Source organism: Callorhinus ursinus, unplaced genomic scaffold (assembly GCF_003265705.2).
Source record: "Callorhinus ursinus isolate GAN/ISIS: 27379988/994484 unplaced genomic scaffold, GSC_fseal_2.0 scaffold11, whole genome shotgun sequence".
NCBI lineage: Eukaryota > Metazoa > Chordata > Mammalia > Carnivora > Otariidae > Callorhinus > Callorhinus ursinus.
In genome coordinates, this window is record NW_027397073.1 from 48,749,925 (window position 1) to 48,768,671 (window position 18,747).

At 36.8% G+C, this 18,747-nt stretch overlaps 1 protein-coding gene and 1 non-coding gene across 3 annotated transcripts in view; one reads left to right on the top strand and one right to left on the bottom strand.

Moving 5' to 3' along the window:
• The window catches only part of MIB1 (MIB E3 ubiquitin protein ligase 1), a 133,630-nt gene that overhangs the window by 51,210 nt on the left and 63,673 nt on the right, over positions 1 to 18,747 (bottom strand). For both annotated transcript variants that reach the window (XM_025886604.2, XM_025886603.2), the window contains exons 10-11: positions 16,403 to 16,510; positions 959 to 1,156 (exon numbers count right to left, since the gene is read on the bottom strand). In XM_025886604.2, coding sequence (XP_025742389.1) covers positions 959 to 1,156; positions 16,403 to 16,510 — 306 coding nt within the window. The remainder of the gene's footprint in view (positions 1 to 958; positions 1,157 to 16,402; positions 16,511 to 18,747) is intronic.
• LOC112835400 (U4 spliceosomal RNA) lies at positions 9,282 to 9,419 on the top strand. Its single transcript, XR_003211208.1, has one exon. It is a non-coding gene; the product is annotated as a U4 spliceosomal RNA (small nuclear RNA).

The following is an 18,747-nucleotide window of genomic DNA, read 5'->3' on the forward strand; positions in this document are numbered from 1 at the left end:
TAACCGACTGAGCCACCCAGGCGTCCGAAGGGATAGGTTCTTAATATGGCTGGAATAAGCTTCTACTGGCCCTGATCGTCCTTCCTTCTGGTTCCCACAGTAGCTATTCCAAACATTTATCACTCTTCTCAATTACCTTTTCTATACCTATCACTCCCCATTCACTCTCAACAGATGACTTTGTCTGCCATTTCAGACCCCCCAAAATCAATAGGTACAAATTATCTCTCCTTCAACAGATCAACACCCTCTAATTCCTCCCCCATCCTCCAATTCTATAATCCACTTAGAGGCTCTAAGTTCCAAACACTGTCAGTTCCAAAATGCTGTGCCTCAGAAATATCAGTCTCTCAAAACCATCTAGCTGAATAAAATCTCCAATTCTTTCAGATCCCAAACCCTCAGTCCCATTACTCCTATTTTTCTTCTTTGTTGCTTCTCTGACATCTATCCAATCGAATCCATCTGGCTGCTAAAACTGTGGACAGGAATCATCTCTTAAGTGACTCTTGACTCAAAATTAGGTCCTACTGAAAATCAACCCTAAAACCCTGTATATTTTCCAAAACAGAAAATCTTCCTAAACTAATGACTAGACCAAGACCCGAAGATAAATTAAGCTACAACTGAAATAATTTAGATAAAGTAACTATCATTAAATGCAGCCTATTATACTTCTTAAGCTGCTGAAGCTCAGTCATGATCAATAAAGTGAAATCAATTCATAAGCTGATATTTTTACAAGGAAATCCCCATCCCCACCCTCCAATATAGAACCAATCTACTGACACTTTCCTTAAAAAGTCTTTTCTAAGAAGAACAGCTGCCAATTTTATCACATAGAATGATCAAACAAAAAATGAACTGATAACAAAGGAATGCTTACCACAGAACTTAGTATTTCCTCTTAACAGAATCCTAGCAATGCCTGCAGAATATCTGTCATTAAAAGTTTTACCTGGAGACTAGGATGACAGCCGAAGTCCAATAAAGTCTTCACAACCTGCAGATGGCCTTTATTGACAGCGATATGAAGTGGCGTCTGTCGGCGCTTGTTGCGAGCATTCAAGTCAGCACTGCCCCGGTGCAGTACTTCTATAACAGCACCTTCATCTCCAAAAGCTGCATGGTGAACGGCTCTATCTCCATCTTTATCCTAAACATCAGTATTTAAATCTGAATTAGTGAGCAAATATTTTAGAAAGAAAAATAAAACCTGAAGCTATAATAATTCAGTAAGAACTGATGTGAGAAGAGAAAACACAGAATGGAGTCAACAAAATAACTTGAAATGAAATTCACTTGAATAGCGATTAACTCCAAAGATAAATGATGAACCTGGATCAATACACTATGTCACGTACATACTAGACCAATATTTATATCAGAAGTAGTGTGATCTGGGCGCCTGGGTGGCTCAGTCGTTAAGCGTCTGCCTTTGGCTCAGGTCATGATCCCAGGGTCCTGGGATGGAGTCCCACATCGGGCTCCCTGCTCAGCGGGAAGCCTGCTTCTCCCTCTCCCACTCCCTCTGCTTGTGCTCCTGCTCTCGCTGTCTCTCTCTGTCAAACAAATAAATAAAATCTTAAAAAAAAAAAAAGTAGTGTGATCTTTCATTACTCTTAATTTATCAGCCATGATAAGCCAACATTAGGAAAAATGCTAAATTATGACACAACTATATATATATAAACATTTTTCCATTTAAAAATTTTACAAAGGCTTTTTAATGACATAAAAAATATATAAACATTAGTTGAGTAATTTAAAGAAGAAGAAAGGATGCCAAACTGTGATCTCAATTAACTTTGAGACCATATTAACATTGGTTATCTCTAGCTGGTGAGCATATACTTTTCTGTATATTCAAGAACAAAAAAAAATTAAGTACCACCGTAAAAGATAAAAATGAAACACAAATCAGCATAATTTCATATATCCAAAATTCCAAAACTATTTCAGAAGAATTAAGTAGGTATGCCTTACCTTTTAAAATAGGCCTATTTCTAGAGATGAGAGGTAGAGAAAGACCTGATTGCTTAAATTTTTTTTTTCATGTAGGAAACTTTTTTTTTTTAAGAGAGAGAGCTTGTGCAAGCATGGGGGAGGGGTGCAGAGAGAGACAGGGAGAAGAGAAGCCCAGTGCAGGGCTCAATCTCATAACCCTGAGATCATGACCCCAGCCGAAATCAAGAGTCCAATGCTTAACCGACTAAACCACCCAGGCGCCCTGTAAGAAACTACTTTCTAAAGGGAAAAAAAAATGCCTGTACTGCACCATGAAGATAATATACATAGTCCACACCAAAAAAGAAGTCCCATTACTTTGCTAGGTGCAGACAGAGATGGGTATTATAAGGATACTATCCTTATTCCAGACTACCTCTCAAATTTTAACACCCAGAGAAGTAAGCATGTTTTAAGACTTTCTCCAGAGCAGTGGTTCCCAACCCATAGTTCTACCCCCTCATGGACTCCAGCTTTAGCAAGTGGTTTGAAAATCCATATAGTACTCAGGATTATTTGAACTACTTTTTACGGATTTAAATTAAAAACAAAACAAGAGTTCATTCAAAACAGCTGCTGAATTCAAAATAGTCTTTGGTCTTAGCGTATTTTCTCAGACAGATATTTAAAGTAAAACTGCTTGTGTAGGAGTCCACAACAACTTGACAGCCACCTTTTTTTTTTTTTAAGATTTATTTATTTATTTATTTGACAGAGAGAGAGAAAGAGAGACACAGCGAGAGAGGTAACACAAGCAGGGGGAGTGAGAGGGAGAAGCAGGCCTCCCGCCGAGCAGGGAGCCCGATGAGGGGCTCAACCCCAGGACCCTGGGGATCATGACCTGAGCCAAAGGCAGACGCTTAACGACTGAGCCACCCAGGCGCCCCTTGACAGCCACCTTGAGAAGGTAGGAAACTATGACTCAGCAATACTTCTACCTTACTAATAATCTAGCTGAACCAAAGTAGGAGTTTTTGTTACCTGTCAACCTTGAGCATAAAGGAACTGGCACACTACCACATGAAAGATTTAAGATTCAACTAATGTGCCCCTGAGCAGCATTATATTTAAACAACCCAGAGAAACAAGCTTTTTACAAAAGAATATTTTATGTCTACATGTATGTGTATGTGTTTGTGAGAGACAGAGAGAGGAACCTCTCTAATGGTATGTTTCAGAACCTTAGATTTAAGCTCTTCCTACCCTCCAATTTAGACTTATTTTTTCTTACAATTTTTAAGCCAATCTACGTGGTTTTCCTTATGTTAAAAAGAATATAAATCCACTAACACTCACTGAATAAAAACAGGAACTATTTCTAAAATGCACCACACGTTTATGGCTGTTAGAAAACTTACTGTAACACTGTTATGCATCAATTTACGTGGGGAAAAAAACCTAAAAAATAAAAACCCCTAATATATGTATGTCAAAAGGATATACGTGAGAAAAATTTAAAGAATTTGTAAAATACATACATTAGAAAGTAACAATTAAATTTATTTCGTTTTTCTTCCAAATAAAAAACCTCAGTTGCACAAAGATCTTAACTAACAGGGTTTGCTGTTTTCTGAATCTATCTTAAGTATTTCAAATAAACCTAATAAAAAAAAAGCTCATTATTATGACTCTGATACTGGCACCAAGTGAGATGTTGAGGGACAATATTACAGCTGACCTCAGTAAAGTTATCTGAAAGGATTTGTGCAGGGGCCTCAAATTAAATCTAAAACCGATCTTGGTTCTTTCTACCCTCTTATCCCCTCTCTTTCCAGTGAACTCTGCAAAATCTGCTCTCATTCCAGTCTTCCCTAGCTTAGCTGACAGAACCAGAGACCATATCAAAATCCTATCTATAAGTCATGCTCACCAGTTCGTGTCCCTGAGCCACAATTTATAAAAGCACCAAACTCTATGGCTGTTACTCCTCAATTTATGCTCAGATCTCTTCTCTCTTCTCCAGTTCTACCACTAATTAATTCAGGCCTTGATTCTCACTCACCTAACTTACTGCCATAGCTTACCATGCCTCCACTTTTACCTTACCCCAATCTATTCTTCACACACACACACACACACACACACACACACACACACACACAATTCCCTCTGTAAAGCACACAATTTATGTTTAAAACTCTTTAATGTAACTCTGTAACAAACAAACCTCTTCTAAAGCCTACTTCTGTGGACCACACCTGCTGCCCATCATCGTCCCACATATAAAACTTTAACTTACCAACTTATCTGACCCACTATGTTCACATACAACTTATTTGACTCCAGACTTCAATGCTCTTATTCATCACCTTTTGGCTTAGAATAGACATCCTTTACAACTCAACTCAGGCAACCAACCTCTACCCTCTGAAACCTCCCCTCTCACAAAATTCTCTTTTATTATCACACTATAGTATAATTATTTGTTTCCAAGTACACTTCTTTGACTTTGAGCATATTGGGGGCTACAACTGTATCTTCATCATCTTTATTCCCAGGATGCACCACAGTGCCTACGAGCTAGTAAGAACCAAAATGGGTATTGAGTTGAATCTTTAATATGCCTTAATTATGTTTTTTTTTTAAGATTTTATTTATTTATTTGACAGAGAGAGACACAGCGAGAGAGGGAACACAAGCAGGGAGCGTGGGAGAGGGAGAAGCAGGCTTCCCGTTGAGCAGAGAGCCCGATGCGGGGCTCGATCCCAGGACCTGGAATTATGACCTGAGCCGAAGGCAGACGCTTAATTGACTAAGCCACCCAGGCGTCCCCTTAATTACGTTTTTTAAATGATTTTTTTACTGTGGCAAAATACAAGTAACATAAAATTTACCATCTTAACCATTTTTAAGTGTAAAGTTCAATGATATTAAACACATTCATACTGTTATGCACCCATCACCACCATCTCCAGAACTCATTTTACAAAACTAAAACTACACATTTCACACAATAATTCTCCATTGTCCCTCTCCCCAACTCCTGGAAACCATCATTATACTTTCTGACTCTATGATTTTTGACTACTCTAGGTATTTCATATAAATGGAAGCATACAGTATTTGCATTTTTGCAATTGGCATCATGTCCTCAACAGGTTAATCTCTATTGTAGCATGAATCAGAATTTCCTTCCTTTTTAAGACTAAATAATATTCCATTTTATGTATATACCACATTCTGTTTAGTCATTCATACATCATGGACCCTTGGGTTGTTTCCAAGTTTTAATTACTGTGAATAATGCTATGAACATGGGTGTAAAAATATCTCTTTAAGACCCTAGTTTCAACTCTTTGGGGTATATAATTCAGAAATGCAATTGCTGGATCATACAGTAATTCCATTTTTAACAAACCTCCATACTGTTTTCCACAGTAGGTATACCATTTTACATTCCCACCAATAGTCCAGAAGGGTTCCAATTTCTCCACATCCTCACCAACACTTTTTGTTTTGTTTTGTCTTTAAAGATTTATTTATTTGTCAGAGAGAGAGAGAGCAGCACAAGGGTGGGGGGGGGGACAGAGGGAGAAGCAGGCTCCCCGCTGAGCAGGGAGGCCCATGTGGAACTCGATCCCAGGAGCCTGGGATCATGACCTGAGCCGGAGGCAACCGCTTAACTGACTGAGCCACCGAGGCGTCCCTGTTTTGTTTTGTTTTGATAGTAGCCATCTGACTAGGTGTGAGGTGGTATCTCATTATGGTTTTGATTTGCATTTCCCTAATGATCTGTGACGTTTAGCATCTTTTCATGTGCTTATGAACCATTTACATATATTCTCTGGAGAAATGTCTACTCAAGTCCCTTGCCCAGTTGTGAATCAGATTTTTTGCAGTTGCTGAGTTTTAAGAATTCTACATATATTCTGGATATCAACCCCATTATCAGACATACAATTTGCCAGTATTGTCCCACATTCTGTAAGTTGCCTTTTCATGGTTGATAGTATACTTTGGTGCACAGAAGATTTTAATTTTCATGAAGTTCAATTTGTCTATTTCTTCTTTTGTTGCCTGTGCCTTCAGTGTCATACCCAACAAATCATTGCCAAATCCAATGCTGGGAGCTTTGGCCTGTTTTCTTCCAAGCTTTCACATTTCCGGTCTTTGACCTATTTAGTTAATTTCCATAGACAATGTTAGGTAAGGGTCCAACTTCATTCTTTGGTACATAGATACCCTGTTTTCCCAGTACCATTTATTGAAAAAACTGTCCTTTCCCCACTGAACGGCGTTGGCACCCTTGTCAAAAATTATTTGACCATGTATTCAAGGATTTGTTACTGGACTCTATTCCATTCCATTGGTTTATATATCTGTATTTATGCCAGTACCACACTGTTTTGATTATTGTAGCTTAGTAGTAAGTTTTGAAATCAGGAAGAATTTAGTCTTCCAAATTTGTTATTCTTATTCAACATGGTTTTGGCTATTTGGGGGTACCTTGAGATGACATACTGAATTGTAGGATGGATTTTTCCATTTCTGCAAAAAACATCAGTTTGGACAGTTTTGATATCATAACAATACAAATTCTTCCAATCCATGAACATGAAATATGCTTCCACTTACTTGTATCTTCTTTAATTTCTTTCAGCAGAGTTTCATAGTTTTCACTGTACAAGTCTTTCACCTCTTCAGTTAAATTAATTCCTAAGTATTTTTTTTATTTTTGATGCTATTATAAATGGAGTTGTTTTCTTAATATCCTCTATTGATTGTTGACTGTTAATGTACAGAAATGAAACTAGATTTTGTGTTTTGCTACTTTGCTGAATATCTTAATTAGTTCTTAAAGTTTTTTGTGTAGAACTTTATGGTTTTCTACATATAGGATCATATAATCTGCAGAGATAATTTTACTTCTTCCTTTCCAATGTGAATGCCTTTTATTTCTTTTTCTTGCCTAATTACTCTGGCTAGGACTTCCAGTACCACGCTGAATATGAGTGGAAAAGTGAGCATCCTTATCTTTTTCTTGATCCGAGAGGAAAGTTTTCAGTTTTTCACATATGGTTTTTAGTATGTCAGGGTAGTTTCCTTCTATTCCTAGTTTGCTGTTTTTTTAATCATAAAAGGGTACTGAATTTAATCAAATGCTTTTTCTACATCAATTGCGATGGTCACATAGTTTTTCCCCTTCATTCTGTTAATGTGGTATATATCACACTGATCAATTTATGTATGCTAAACCATCCTTCATTCCAAGAATAAATCCAACTTGGTCATGGTGTATAACCCTTTTAATATGCTGAATATGGTTTGTTAGTATTTTATTGAGGAATTTTGAATCAATATTCACAAGGGATACTGGTTCATAGTTTTCTTATACTATCTTTGTCTGGCTGTGATATTAGGGTAATGCTGGCTTCATAGAATGAGTCAGTAAGTGTTCTCTATGTTATTTTGGAAAAATTTGAGAACAAATGGTTTTAGGGGCAAGCCTGTTGGGACGACACCCCCCCCATTCCTGAGAGCTTTTTCTGTATCCTCACTTAATAAAACTCTATCACTTTATTCACAAAAAAAAAAAAAAATGGTGCTAGTTCTTCTTTAAATGTTTGGTAGAATTCATCAGTGAATCAATCAGGTCAAGGGCTTTTCTTTAGAGATTTTTTTTTTTAAGATTTTATTTATTTGACAGAGAGAGACACAGCGAGAGGGGAACACAAGCAGGGGGAGTGGGAGAGGGAGAAGCAGGCTTCCTGCCGAGCAGGGAGCCCGATGTGGGGCTCCATCCCAGGACCCTGCGATTTGGACCTGAGTGGAAGACAGACACTTAACAACTGAGCCACCCAGGCGCCCCTGTCAGGAGATCTTTTATTACTGATTCAATCTTCTTACTAGTTATAGGTATATTCAGATTTCCTGAATTTTCATGATTCAGTCTTAGTAGGTTTTGTGTTTCTAGGTATTTGTCTAGTTCATCTAGGTTATCTCATTTGTTGTCATATAACTGTTTACGGTACTTTCTTATAAACCTTTCCTTTTCTGTAGAATTGGTAGTAATGTCCCCACTTTCATTTCCAATTTTAATAATTTTGAGTGTTTTTTCTTACTCAATCTAGCTAAATAAACATTTATCAGTTCTGCTGATCAAAGAACCAACTTGTGGTTTCACTGATTTTTCTCTACTGCTTTTCTATTATTTATCTCTGCTCAAATATTTATTATTTCATTCCTTCTGCTATCTTTGAATATAATTTTTTTCTAGTTCCTTAAGTTGTGAAATTAGGCTGATTTGTGATCAATTTTTTTAAATGTAAGCATTTATAGCTATAAATTTCCCCCTTAGCACTGCTTTCACTACATCCCACAGGTTTTAGTATGTTTTGCTTTTGTTTTCATTCATCTCTAAGTATTGTCTTATTTCCCTCACAATTTCTTTAATCCATTCATTGCTTAAAAATGTTATTTAATTTCCACAAATGTGTGAATCTTCCAGTTTTTCTTCCATTATTTATTTTTAACTTCATCAAAGTGTCAAAGAAAATACTTTGTAAGACATCTACCTTTTTAAATCTATTGAGACTTAATTTGTGACTTAACATACAGTCTACCTCAAAGAATACACGAGGTGCACTTGAGAAGAATGTATATGCTGTTGTTAGGTAGTGTTCTGTACATGTCTGTTAGCTCTAGTTGGCTTTATTGTGTTGTTCATGTCCTCATATTTCTTTACTTGTCTTCTATCTTGTTTTCTATACATTATTGAGAATAGGATACTGAAGTCTCAAACTAGTATTATAAAAATGTCTTTTTCCCTTCACTTCTGTTAATTTTTTTCATATGTTTGTATAGTCTATTATTAAGTATATAAATATTTATAATTGTTATATCTTCGTGCTGTATTGTACTTTTTATTAATATACAATGTGCTTAGTCTCTTACAACCTTCATGATTTAAAGTCTATTTTGTCTAAAATTAGTATAGCTATCCCTGCCCTTTTTTGGTTACTATATGCATTAATATCTTTTCCCATCCTTTCACTTTAAATCTATTTGTATCTATGCATCTAAAGTGAGTCTCCTATATACAGAATATATTAGACCATTTTTTAATCCCTTCTGCCAGTCGCTTTTTATAGTTTAATCCACCTATATTTAAAGTAATTATTGATAAGGAATAACTTATCATTTTGCTCTAAGTTCTCTAGATGCCACATAGCTTTTGTTGCCTCATTTCCTACATTACTCTTTTATATTTAGTTGATATTTTGAAGTAAAAAACATTTTACTTAACTTCAATAACATATAAAAATTCATTTAAAAGCTTTGCGCAGTGGCAGTATCGTAGCCAGTGAGGTTTATCTGTGGCGCAATTATTGCTAATTGAAAATTCATTCACAGGGACGCCTAGGTGGCTCAATTAAGCGTCTGCCTTTAACTCAGGTCACGATCCCAGGGTCCTGGGATCGAGCCCCGTGTTGGGCTCCTTGCTCAGTGGGGAGTCTGCTTCTCACCCCTCCTTCTGCCCCCTCCCCCTGCTCGTGTTTTTTCTCTATCTCAAATAAATAAATAAAATCTTAAAAAACAAAAACAAACAAACAACTCATTTACAGCTCTATCCGCAACCCTTTCAGTTACTGTTATCACAAAATTACAACTTTGTACATTGTGTAATCAAAAACATAAACTAATAATTTTTAAAAATCCATCAGTTTCTTAAATTATATAGAAAACAAAATGTGGATTTACAAACCAAAGTTATGATAATGCTAGATTTTAGACTAGTAATTTTTTAATGTATTAATCTCAAATCATGTGGGAAACAAAAAGAAGAATTATAAACCACTATTAAAATAATGCTATCTTCTATAACTGCCTACATATTATACTTTTATTGAGATTTTACTTCCTCATATGGCTTCAGGTTACTAATATTTTTTCATTTCAACCTGCAGGACTTCCTTTGGAATTTCTTGCAAGACAGGTCTACTGGTAACAAATTCCCTGAGTTTTGGGGACTGTCTTAATTTCTCTGTCACTTTTGAAGGAGAGTTTTGCTAGATAGAGGATTCTTGGTTGATAGGGTTTTTTTTTTCTTTTTAGCACCTTGAAAACATCAGTCCACCACTGTCTTCTGGCTCCAAAGTTTCTGATGAGAAATCTGAAAACCTTACAAGGATCCCTTTTAAGTGACAAGTCACCACTCTTGTTGCTTTCAAGATTCTTTGGCCTTGGCTCTTGGAAGTTTGATTATAATGTGTGCCCTCCCCTGGACGTACCAAGATTTCAACAGAATCCGGAGTTCTAAAATAATTACATCAGAAAGAATTCTGCCAGTGCAGTTGTTATCTAGGCAGGGAGATGAATTTCTACTACTTCATACCCCACTATATTCCCAGAATCTTCTCAGTAACCACTGTGATTTTTAACATCAACGGAATTAAACATTTCCTGAACATGCTGACACTTTCAGTAAATTAGTTCAACTATTTTATTATCCCTAAATATAATAAGTAATATTGTACTTCATCTTCTTTTTCCTAAAACTCATTTAATTCATCAAGATGCTGGTATTCTAATCATACTAAAACTTCAACACAATTGTTTGGAAGTAGTATATTCTGCTTGAGTCACTGAATATTTATTGGGTGCCTACTACAAGCTCAGTATTGTTCTGGACACCAGAGATACAGCAATGGGCAAAATAAAGTTCCTACCCTCATTGAGTTTACGTTCTAGCAGGGGAGACAGAACATTATAAACAAAATAAGTAAATAAAATGTAAATGTTAGGTAGTAAAAAGGCCAAAGAAAAAATACCGCAGTTAAGAAGGATTAGGTAGGACAGCCAAAGGATGGCCTCCCAGGGTGGGTTTGATTAAATAGCTGAAGGGAGTGAGAGAGAAAGCCACGAGGATATCTGAGGGAAGAAATGTGAGGACCAGGGCGGTAGCAGCAGGAAGGTTAAAACTGCTTAAATTCTGGTTATATTCTAAATAGCCAACAGGATTTAGTGATGGACCAGATGAGGGATATGAAAAAACAAATCAGTGATGATTTCGTAAAACTCAACCTGAGCAACTGAAAGAATTTGCAGGTAAGGGAAGACAAAAACTCTGGCTGTCTCCTTTTAAAGCTTGACATTTTTTGTTGGGGCAATCTCAGATTTTAGTCTGCCTTCCTATAAAGGGCAACTTAAAAGACTGTTTTCTGGGTCTTACAAATCTAATCTTTTGTTGACACTCCACATTCTTAATAGTGCCAGTTTTGGGGGGTGTAGAGAGGTGGGGGAGCCTCCATTAAGAATCTGAATTAACATCGATCCTCAGGAACTATGTACAACAATTCCTAGAGCCATTTTGGAGGTTACTATCTTGAGTCCTGACTTGTTTTTAAGAGAATTTCCTTAAACTGACCAGTCTTGAAGCCTACTTGCCCTTTCCTTCTCAGTTTTACATTTACATAAAATATTTCTACAGCTTTGTTTTCATTACTAGATAAGAATCAGACAGAATTAGTATCTGTTTAAGAAACCATATTCTCTGCCTTCTGCCAGTTGGAAAGAAACAATCAAAGGCAGTAACACCATTAGATTCCCTTGGTGTCATTGTATACTATAAATAGAGTTTCCCTTACTCCACAGCCAACCCTTTACTATCATAGATAAGGAAACTGAAGCTTATACCAATTAAACTTTTTGCCCAGTATCACTTTAGACAGCAACAATACCATAAGGTGGGTTTTCTGACAAAATTTAGTATTGTTCTCTATTAGTCCTCACCTTCAGAACAGTTTTCATTGAATTTAAATGATAAATTTAGTACTATATTATTTGTACTGTATTTGAACAGTAGACAACTGTAGTATATATTTGTACTGTATTTGAAAACTTTTTTTGTAAATGACATACTTTTTTAAACTGGTCTTTCATTCAGTCCTCCACACCTTTCTTATTATAATTCATCAGTGGGGAAAAAAAGTACTGAGTCCCTGCAGGATCCAAAATTAGCTCACCTATAAAAACACACCTAAGATCTCACAGTCCTCAGTGCCTTTACCTATACATTAAGGAGTAAACAATGTAATCCTACTGTACTCAGTAGGTCATACATGGAGATACCTTTCCAAAATAGCTGAGTTTTCCCTAAGAAAAAGAAATAGGAAAAAAATGTAATCTGATATCACATATTAGAAAGATATAATATACACCAATTTAGTTTAATAACAGCTTAAGTTGGGCGCCTGGGTGGCTCAGTTGGTTAAGCGACTGCCTTTGGCTCAGGTCATGATCCTGGAGTCCCTCGATCAAGTCCCGCATCGGGCTCCCTGCTCAGCAGGGAGTCTGACCCTCCCCCCTCTCATGTGCTCTCTCTCTCTCATTCTCTCTCTCAAATAAAATAAATAAAATCTTTAAAAAAAAAAAAAAGCTTAAGTCAACTGAAAAAAAAACTGCAGTAGTCCTCTATACTAGGGGTCAGCAAACTTTTCTGTCAAGGACCAGAAAGTAAATATTTCAGGTTTACAACCACCCGGTCTCCTGTCACAACTATTCAATTCTGCAGTTGTAACATGAAAGTGGCCATACACAATAAATAAATGAATGGATGTGCTGTATTCCAATAATACTTAGCAATATAAATGGAGGGCTGTATTTGGCCTGCAGGCTATAGTTTGCAACCCCTAATCTATACTATCTTGAGCTCGCCTCCTAATGCAGATAAAAAAAATGAAAGGTTACAGAATGAGATAACTAGAGAACAAAATATATTATTCTCTTTATTCTTCACCTAACCTCAAGACTTTTAATACAATTAAATTTTTTAAAATCACTGTTAATTATCATTGCTTTTACGTTTGGTAAAGATATAATTAAGTTTAAGAAAAAGAACACTTATCTTTTGGGATACATACTAAAATATTTACAGATGAAATAATGTATCTGGATCTGCTTCAGTATAATTCAGTAGAGGAGAGGGAAGAGGGTACAGATTAAGTCAAAATTGGCCATGAAAAATAATTGAAGTGGGGTGATGGGAACATAGGGTTCATTATACTATTCTACCTTTATAAATATGTAAAATCTTCAATAATAGGGCGCCTGGGTGACTCAGTTGGTCAAGCGACTGCCTTCAGCTCAGGTCATGATCCTGGAGTCCTGGGATCGAGTCCCGCATCGGGCTCCCTGCTCCACGGGGAGTCTGCTTCTCCCTCTGACCCTCCCCCTCTCGTGCTCTCTCTCTCATTCTCTCTCTCTCTCTCTCTCTCTCTCAAATAAATACAATCTTTAAATTTTTTTTCAATAATAAAAAATTAATAATGACAAATCACTTTATAAACAGGCTGGCAAATGATGAATCACAAATTTAAGTGCATTTGTAAAATTAACTATTTTCTCCATCTTTTAAACCAGGATTTCTCAACTTTGGCAATATTTACATTTTGGGCCAGATAGTTCTTTGTTGTGGGAGCTGTACTGTGCACTATGGGATGTTTAGTAGCATCCTTAGTTTCTACCACCTAGATGCCAGTAGTACTCCCACCACCCCCACCAGTTGTGACAATCAAATATGTTCCCTGGGCGCCTGGGTGGCTCAGTCATTAAGCATCTGCCTTCGGCTAAGGTCATGATCCCAGGGTCCTGGGATCGAGCCCCGCATAGGGCTCCCTGCTCTGCAGGAAGTCTGCTTCCCCCTCTCCTGCTCCCCCTGCTTGTATTCCCTCTCTCACTGTGTCTCTCTCTGTCAAATAAATAAAGTCTTCAAAAAAAAAAAAAAATGTTCCCAGACATTTCCAAATGTCCCCTGTAGGACAAAAATGCCCCCAGCTGAGAACTACTGTTCTAGAAAAAACTATATTGCTGTTTCTAATAAATTCTTAAATTCCAGAAAAATGATACTTTGATGATTTTTTTGTTTTAGTCTTAGGCTATGAATTGTATTTATATCTTAACCCAATTTTTAAATGTAGTTTTTTCTTTGCCAATTGGGAAACTGTGTTATTAATTTAACTTGATGTATAAATATTCCTTTCTCACACTATTTCTATAAATTACATCTGCCTACAATGGTTTTTATTTTTTAAACACTTTTATTTAAATTCAATTTAGTTAGCATATAGTGTATTATTAGTTTCAGGGGCAGAATTTAATGATTCATCAGTCGCATATAAGACCCAATGCTCTTTACATCAAGTGTCCTCCTTAATGCCCATTACCCAATATCCCATCCCCCCACCTACCTCCTTTTGCCTACAAGCATTTTTAAAACAGAAATGCACAGAATGGAAATTCAAATGAGGTGGTATGGTTGAAGTCCAAATATATCCCACTGATCTAGTAACAGACCTAACTTTCAAACTTTCTCAAAGAAATTATTTGTAAACACTTAGCTTACTGAGCCACACTCCAACTCCAATCTTACCAGGTTTATATTATTAACTAACCAATTGTTTTGTATTTGAGTTCAGTTAAGGAACAGTGCCAACTTTGTTCCCACCCCCACAGCTGCACCACCATTGTGCACAACCTCTCATGTGAACAAGAAGTCTTCAGAAACACAAATGGCTAGATAGTCCCATGTTGTCTGCTTTATTAATTAAATTCTGAATCAGAAAGCACACTTTATAAAAAAATTAGGCAAAAATTTTATTTTTGGCCTCTTGCCTTATTAGCTATAATCAGAAGGGCTTTGGTATTTTAGTAATTGTTGCTATTGTAGTTTCTGGATTCATTAAATAAAAAATGGGATATTCAGGATGCCTGAGTGGCTTAGTTGGTTAAGCATCTGCCTTTGGCTCAAGTCATGATCTCAGGGTAAGGGATTGAGCCCACTGTCACTTCTGGCTTCCTGCTCAGTGAGGAGCCTGCTTCTCCCTCTCCCTCTGCCCCTCCCTGCTTGTGCTCTCTCTCTCAAATAAATAAATAAAATCTTTTAAAAAAAATGGGGTATTCAACTCAGAGAATTTCATTCCATTTCCCCAAGCCAGACAAAAACAGTAACACAATAAAGTAATTGTGTTTTACTGTTAATTGTAAATTCCACTTACAAAATACTAAATTTAAATTAAGTTGTTCATTACCAAAAGCAACCTTGTAACATATACTGGGTTCCTAAATTCATAACCAAGAAAGATGTGAATTAAAAATTACTACTGTGAAAACAAAATCAAATCATATAATCTCATTCATAAAGATATCACAATAATGAAACTATCATATAGGGCGCCTGGGTGGCTCAGCTGGTTAAGCAACTGCCTTCAGCTCAGGTCATGATCCTGGAGTCCCGGGATCAAGTCCCACATTGGGCTCCCTGCTCAGCGGGAAGTCTGCTTCTCCCTCTGACCCAACCCCCTCTCATGTGCGCTCTCTCTCTCTCTCTCATTCTCTCTCTCAAATAAATAAATAAAATCTTTAAAAAAAAAAAGAAACTATCATATAGTTTACAGACATCTACCTGCTAATTTAAAATTCAAGTTTTTAGACAACAGAAAATTCCAACATCAGAAATGACTTATTTACAATTATAACACCACTGATTCTTTAGTAGCTGTCCAACAAATCAAAATACATTCAATCTGAGAAAACAGCAAAAATAATGTAAGACTTCTCTTTTCAAATATCTGTCTTTCAAATTTTTTATTAATAAAAATAGGCTGGTCCACTGATTTAGCCCTCAGAAATTCAAGTCATTAAGCTTCCTCAGATGGTAGTATCATTTGAACAAAATTACAACTTTCTGCCTAGTCTAAATTTGATAGGATTTGACTTATTCCTAAATAACCTTCCACTAGACAACAACAAATGTAATTTTAATGTATTTTTTTCAATAATTAGGTTACAGTATACTGTAACAAAGGACATCCTTCACAACACACACAGAGATTATCAACTGAAATTCCAGTGACAGTAAAAAATATTCATTTCCTTTTTAAAAGAATATACTTTCTATTAAGCATATATACACACATATAATGATAAACATGCACTGTAAAATTTTCAAAGATCCACATTAAGGTCAAGAAACAATAAAACTAAACAAATTCTAATTTACTGATTCCCTTATGAGATTAAAATAAAGAAAGGCCTCTGAGTGTCACTGATCAGTAAAAATCTTGACCTACATGATCTATATATTCTCCTTCCCTCAACTTCTTTAGTATGATTCTTGGATGAACCCATCTGGGTTCCCAGCAGCACGGTGGTCCAACCATAGTAAAGGAAAACTCAACTCCTATCTTCACTTAGGGTTATGTCTACAATATTGAGAGATCTAAGAGAAATAAGAAATGCTTCAAGTTATCTCTTGTCAAATTTTTCTTTTCAATCAGAAGAGCCTTAGGTGATTATTAAATTTTAGGAATGAAAGCAATTCATCTTATAATATAGAAGTACCATTTCTAGAACATTAATTTTTTACTTAACTATTTTTCAAGATTAGTTTAATTACCTCTGCTTCTACATCCACATTTTGCTTCAAAAGTAACTTCAAAATGTCAACATGTCCATTCTGACTAGCAGCTTGCATAGCTGTGTGACCAGCACATTGTCCATTTACCTAAATAAAAAGAAAGGATGAAGGATTGTCACAAATCACAGAGTCAATAGAGTATAGGTTTAAATCTAGCACACTGAAAAAAAATAAAAATAAAAAAAATAAATCTAGCACACCATATGATTCTTTGAAAATAATTTAGGTTGGTGTTCCATATATCCTAGTACAGATCACCAGAAACTTTCTGTAATTTAGAGAGGGGAGCAGACATTTTTCCTTTTTTTTTTTTCTTTTCAGATGAAAGTTCCATTGTTCAAAGAGCTATCAAAGAACTGTTTTAGCCAATCTGCAAAGTTCAAAAAAGAAAGGAAGTGAGGGAGAAAAGTAAGTTACATTAGTTTTGAGTATTTACTTCTATTTGAATTATTAAAGCTCAGAGTCTATGTTTCAATGAAAGAAAAGCAATGAAGTGAATGGAAAACTTTTAGAAAAGATATTGTCCACTATATAAATAATATCAACTCGACAAATATTCTGAATACTGTCAGCAAACTACCACGAGGAATACATGAATGAATTAGTAGGGTAGCTATATACAACTATGACATAAAGCAGTAATCTCCAACCTTCTCCTCACTTCAGATTTGTGTAAATGTATAATTTCTCCATGACATACCCAAGGCTAAGTGTAATTCCTTAAGCCCACTCCATTCACTCTCATCCATAAAATCATAAAAGCCACCTGGGTGGCTCAGTCAGTTAAGCATCTGCCTTCAGCTCAGGTCATGATCTCAAGGTCCTGGGATAGAGCCCCGCATCCGGCTCCGTGCTCAGCTGAGAGTCTGTTTCTCCCTCTCCCTCTGCCCCTCCCCCTGCCCCTCCCCCTGCTCACACACGCACTCTCTCTCTTAAGTAAATAAATAGGGCGCCTGGGTGGCTCAGATGGTTAAGCGTCTGCCTTCGGCTCAGGTCATAATCCCAGAGTCCTGGGATCGAGCCCCACATCGGGCTCCTGGCTCAGCTAAGAGCCTGCAGGAGACTGCTTCTCCCTCTCCCTCTGCCTCTCTCCCTGCTCACATGCTCTCTTTCTCTCTGTATCTCTGTGTCTCAGATGAATAAATAAAAAATCTTTAAGTAAAAAAATAAAATCTTAAGAAAAAAGATTTTATTTATTTATTTAATTGACAGAGAGAGACAGCGAGAGAAGGAACACAAGCAGGGGGAGGGTCAGAGGGAGAGGCAGGCCTCCCACCAAGCAGGGAGCCCGATGCGGGGCTCGATCCCAGGACCCTGAGATCATGACCCGAGCTGAAGGCAGTCGCTTAACCAACTGAGCCACCCAGGCGCCCCTAAATAAAATCTTTAAAAATAAACAACCAGGGGCACCTGGGTGGCTCAGCTCGTTAAGCAACTGCCTTCGGGTCAGGTCATGATCGCGGGGTCCTGGGATCAAGTCCCACATCAGGCTCCCCCTGCTCTGTGGGAGCCTGCTTCTCCCTCTGCCTCTGCCTGCCACTCCCCCTGCTTGTGCTCTCTCTGTCAAATAAATAAAATCTTTAAAAAATAAAATAAAATAAAAATAACCATAGAAGATGGTAGCCTGACCACACATTTATATCCTATTACTCCCCAGACTACATTAAAAAGACAGTAAAATAATTAAAAACATAAAAAGCCATAAAGACAAAGAGAAAGGGAAAGCTAACATCAGAAAATAATAAAAAGCAACACATTTTTGAAATGGAGAAAACAGACTGACTTTATAAAGAAAAGGAATACAAAACCTGGGAACCCCACACAAAGTAAAAGCCTGCAAAAGCAAGCACATGAGGGGGCTAAGAAGAAAAACCCCAGGTAGAGGTCTGATATGCCAGTGGCCATCTGCAGTGGCCACACTCCAGGCCACCCTTCTCAAACTCAAGGATAGGACATTAGCTGCCATGCATCTAGTCCCTAGGCAGAAAAATGGTTTCCTCCCTTAAACCACTGAATAGCCATGGAGAACACACCTCTGCATGAGTTAGCATTTAAACACTCCAAAAGCTCCACGTATGCAATCACCATAATGCAAAGTCAGTCACTAAGTCCTATCGAAGAAAGGAACTACCAATAAGCTTTTTAATGTCTTATTCAGATATGAATGGACAACAAAAGATCTGAGATTTGAGGAAGACCTCAAAGATAGAAAACACACACAAAAATAATTCAAAAAAAAAAAAGAAAGAAAGAAAATGACTGGAAGAAACAAATGGAGAGAAATAAAGACAATGTCTGAGAAAGAAACTTCAGTTAGAGATGTT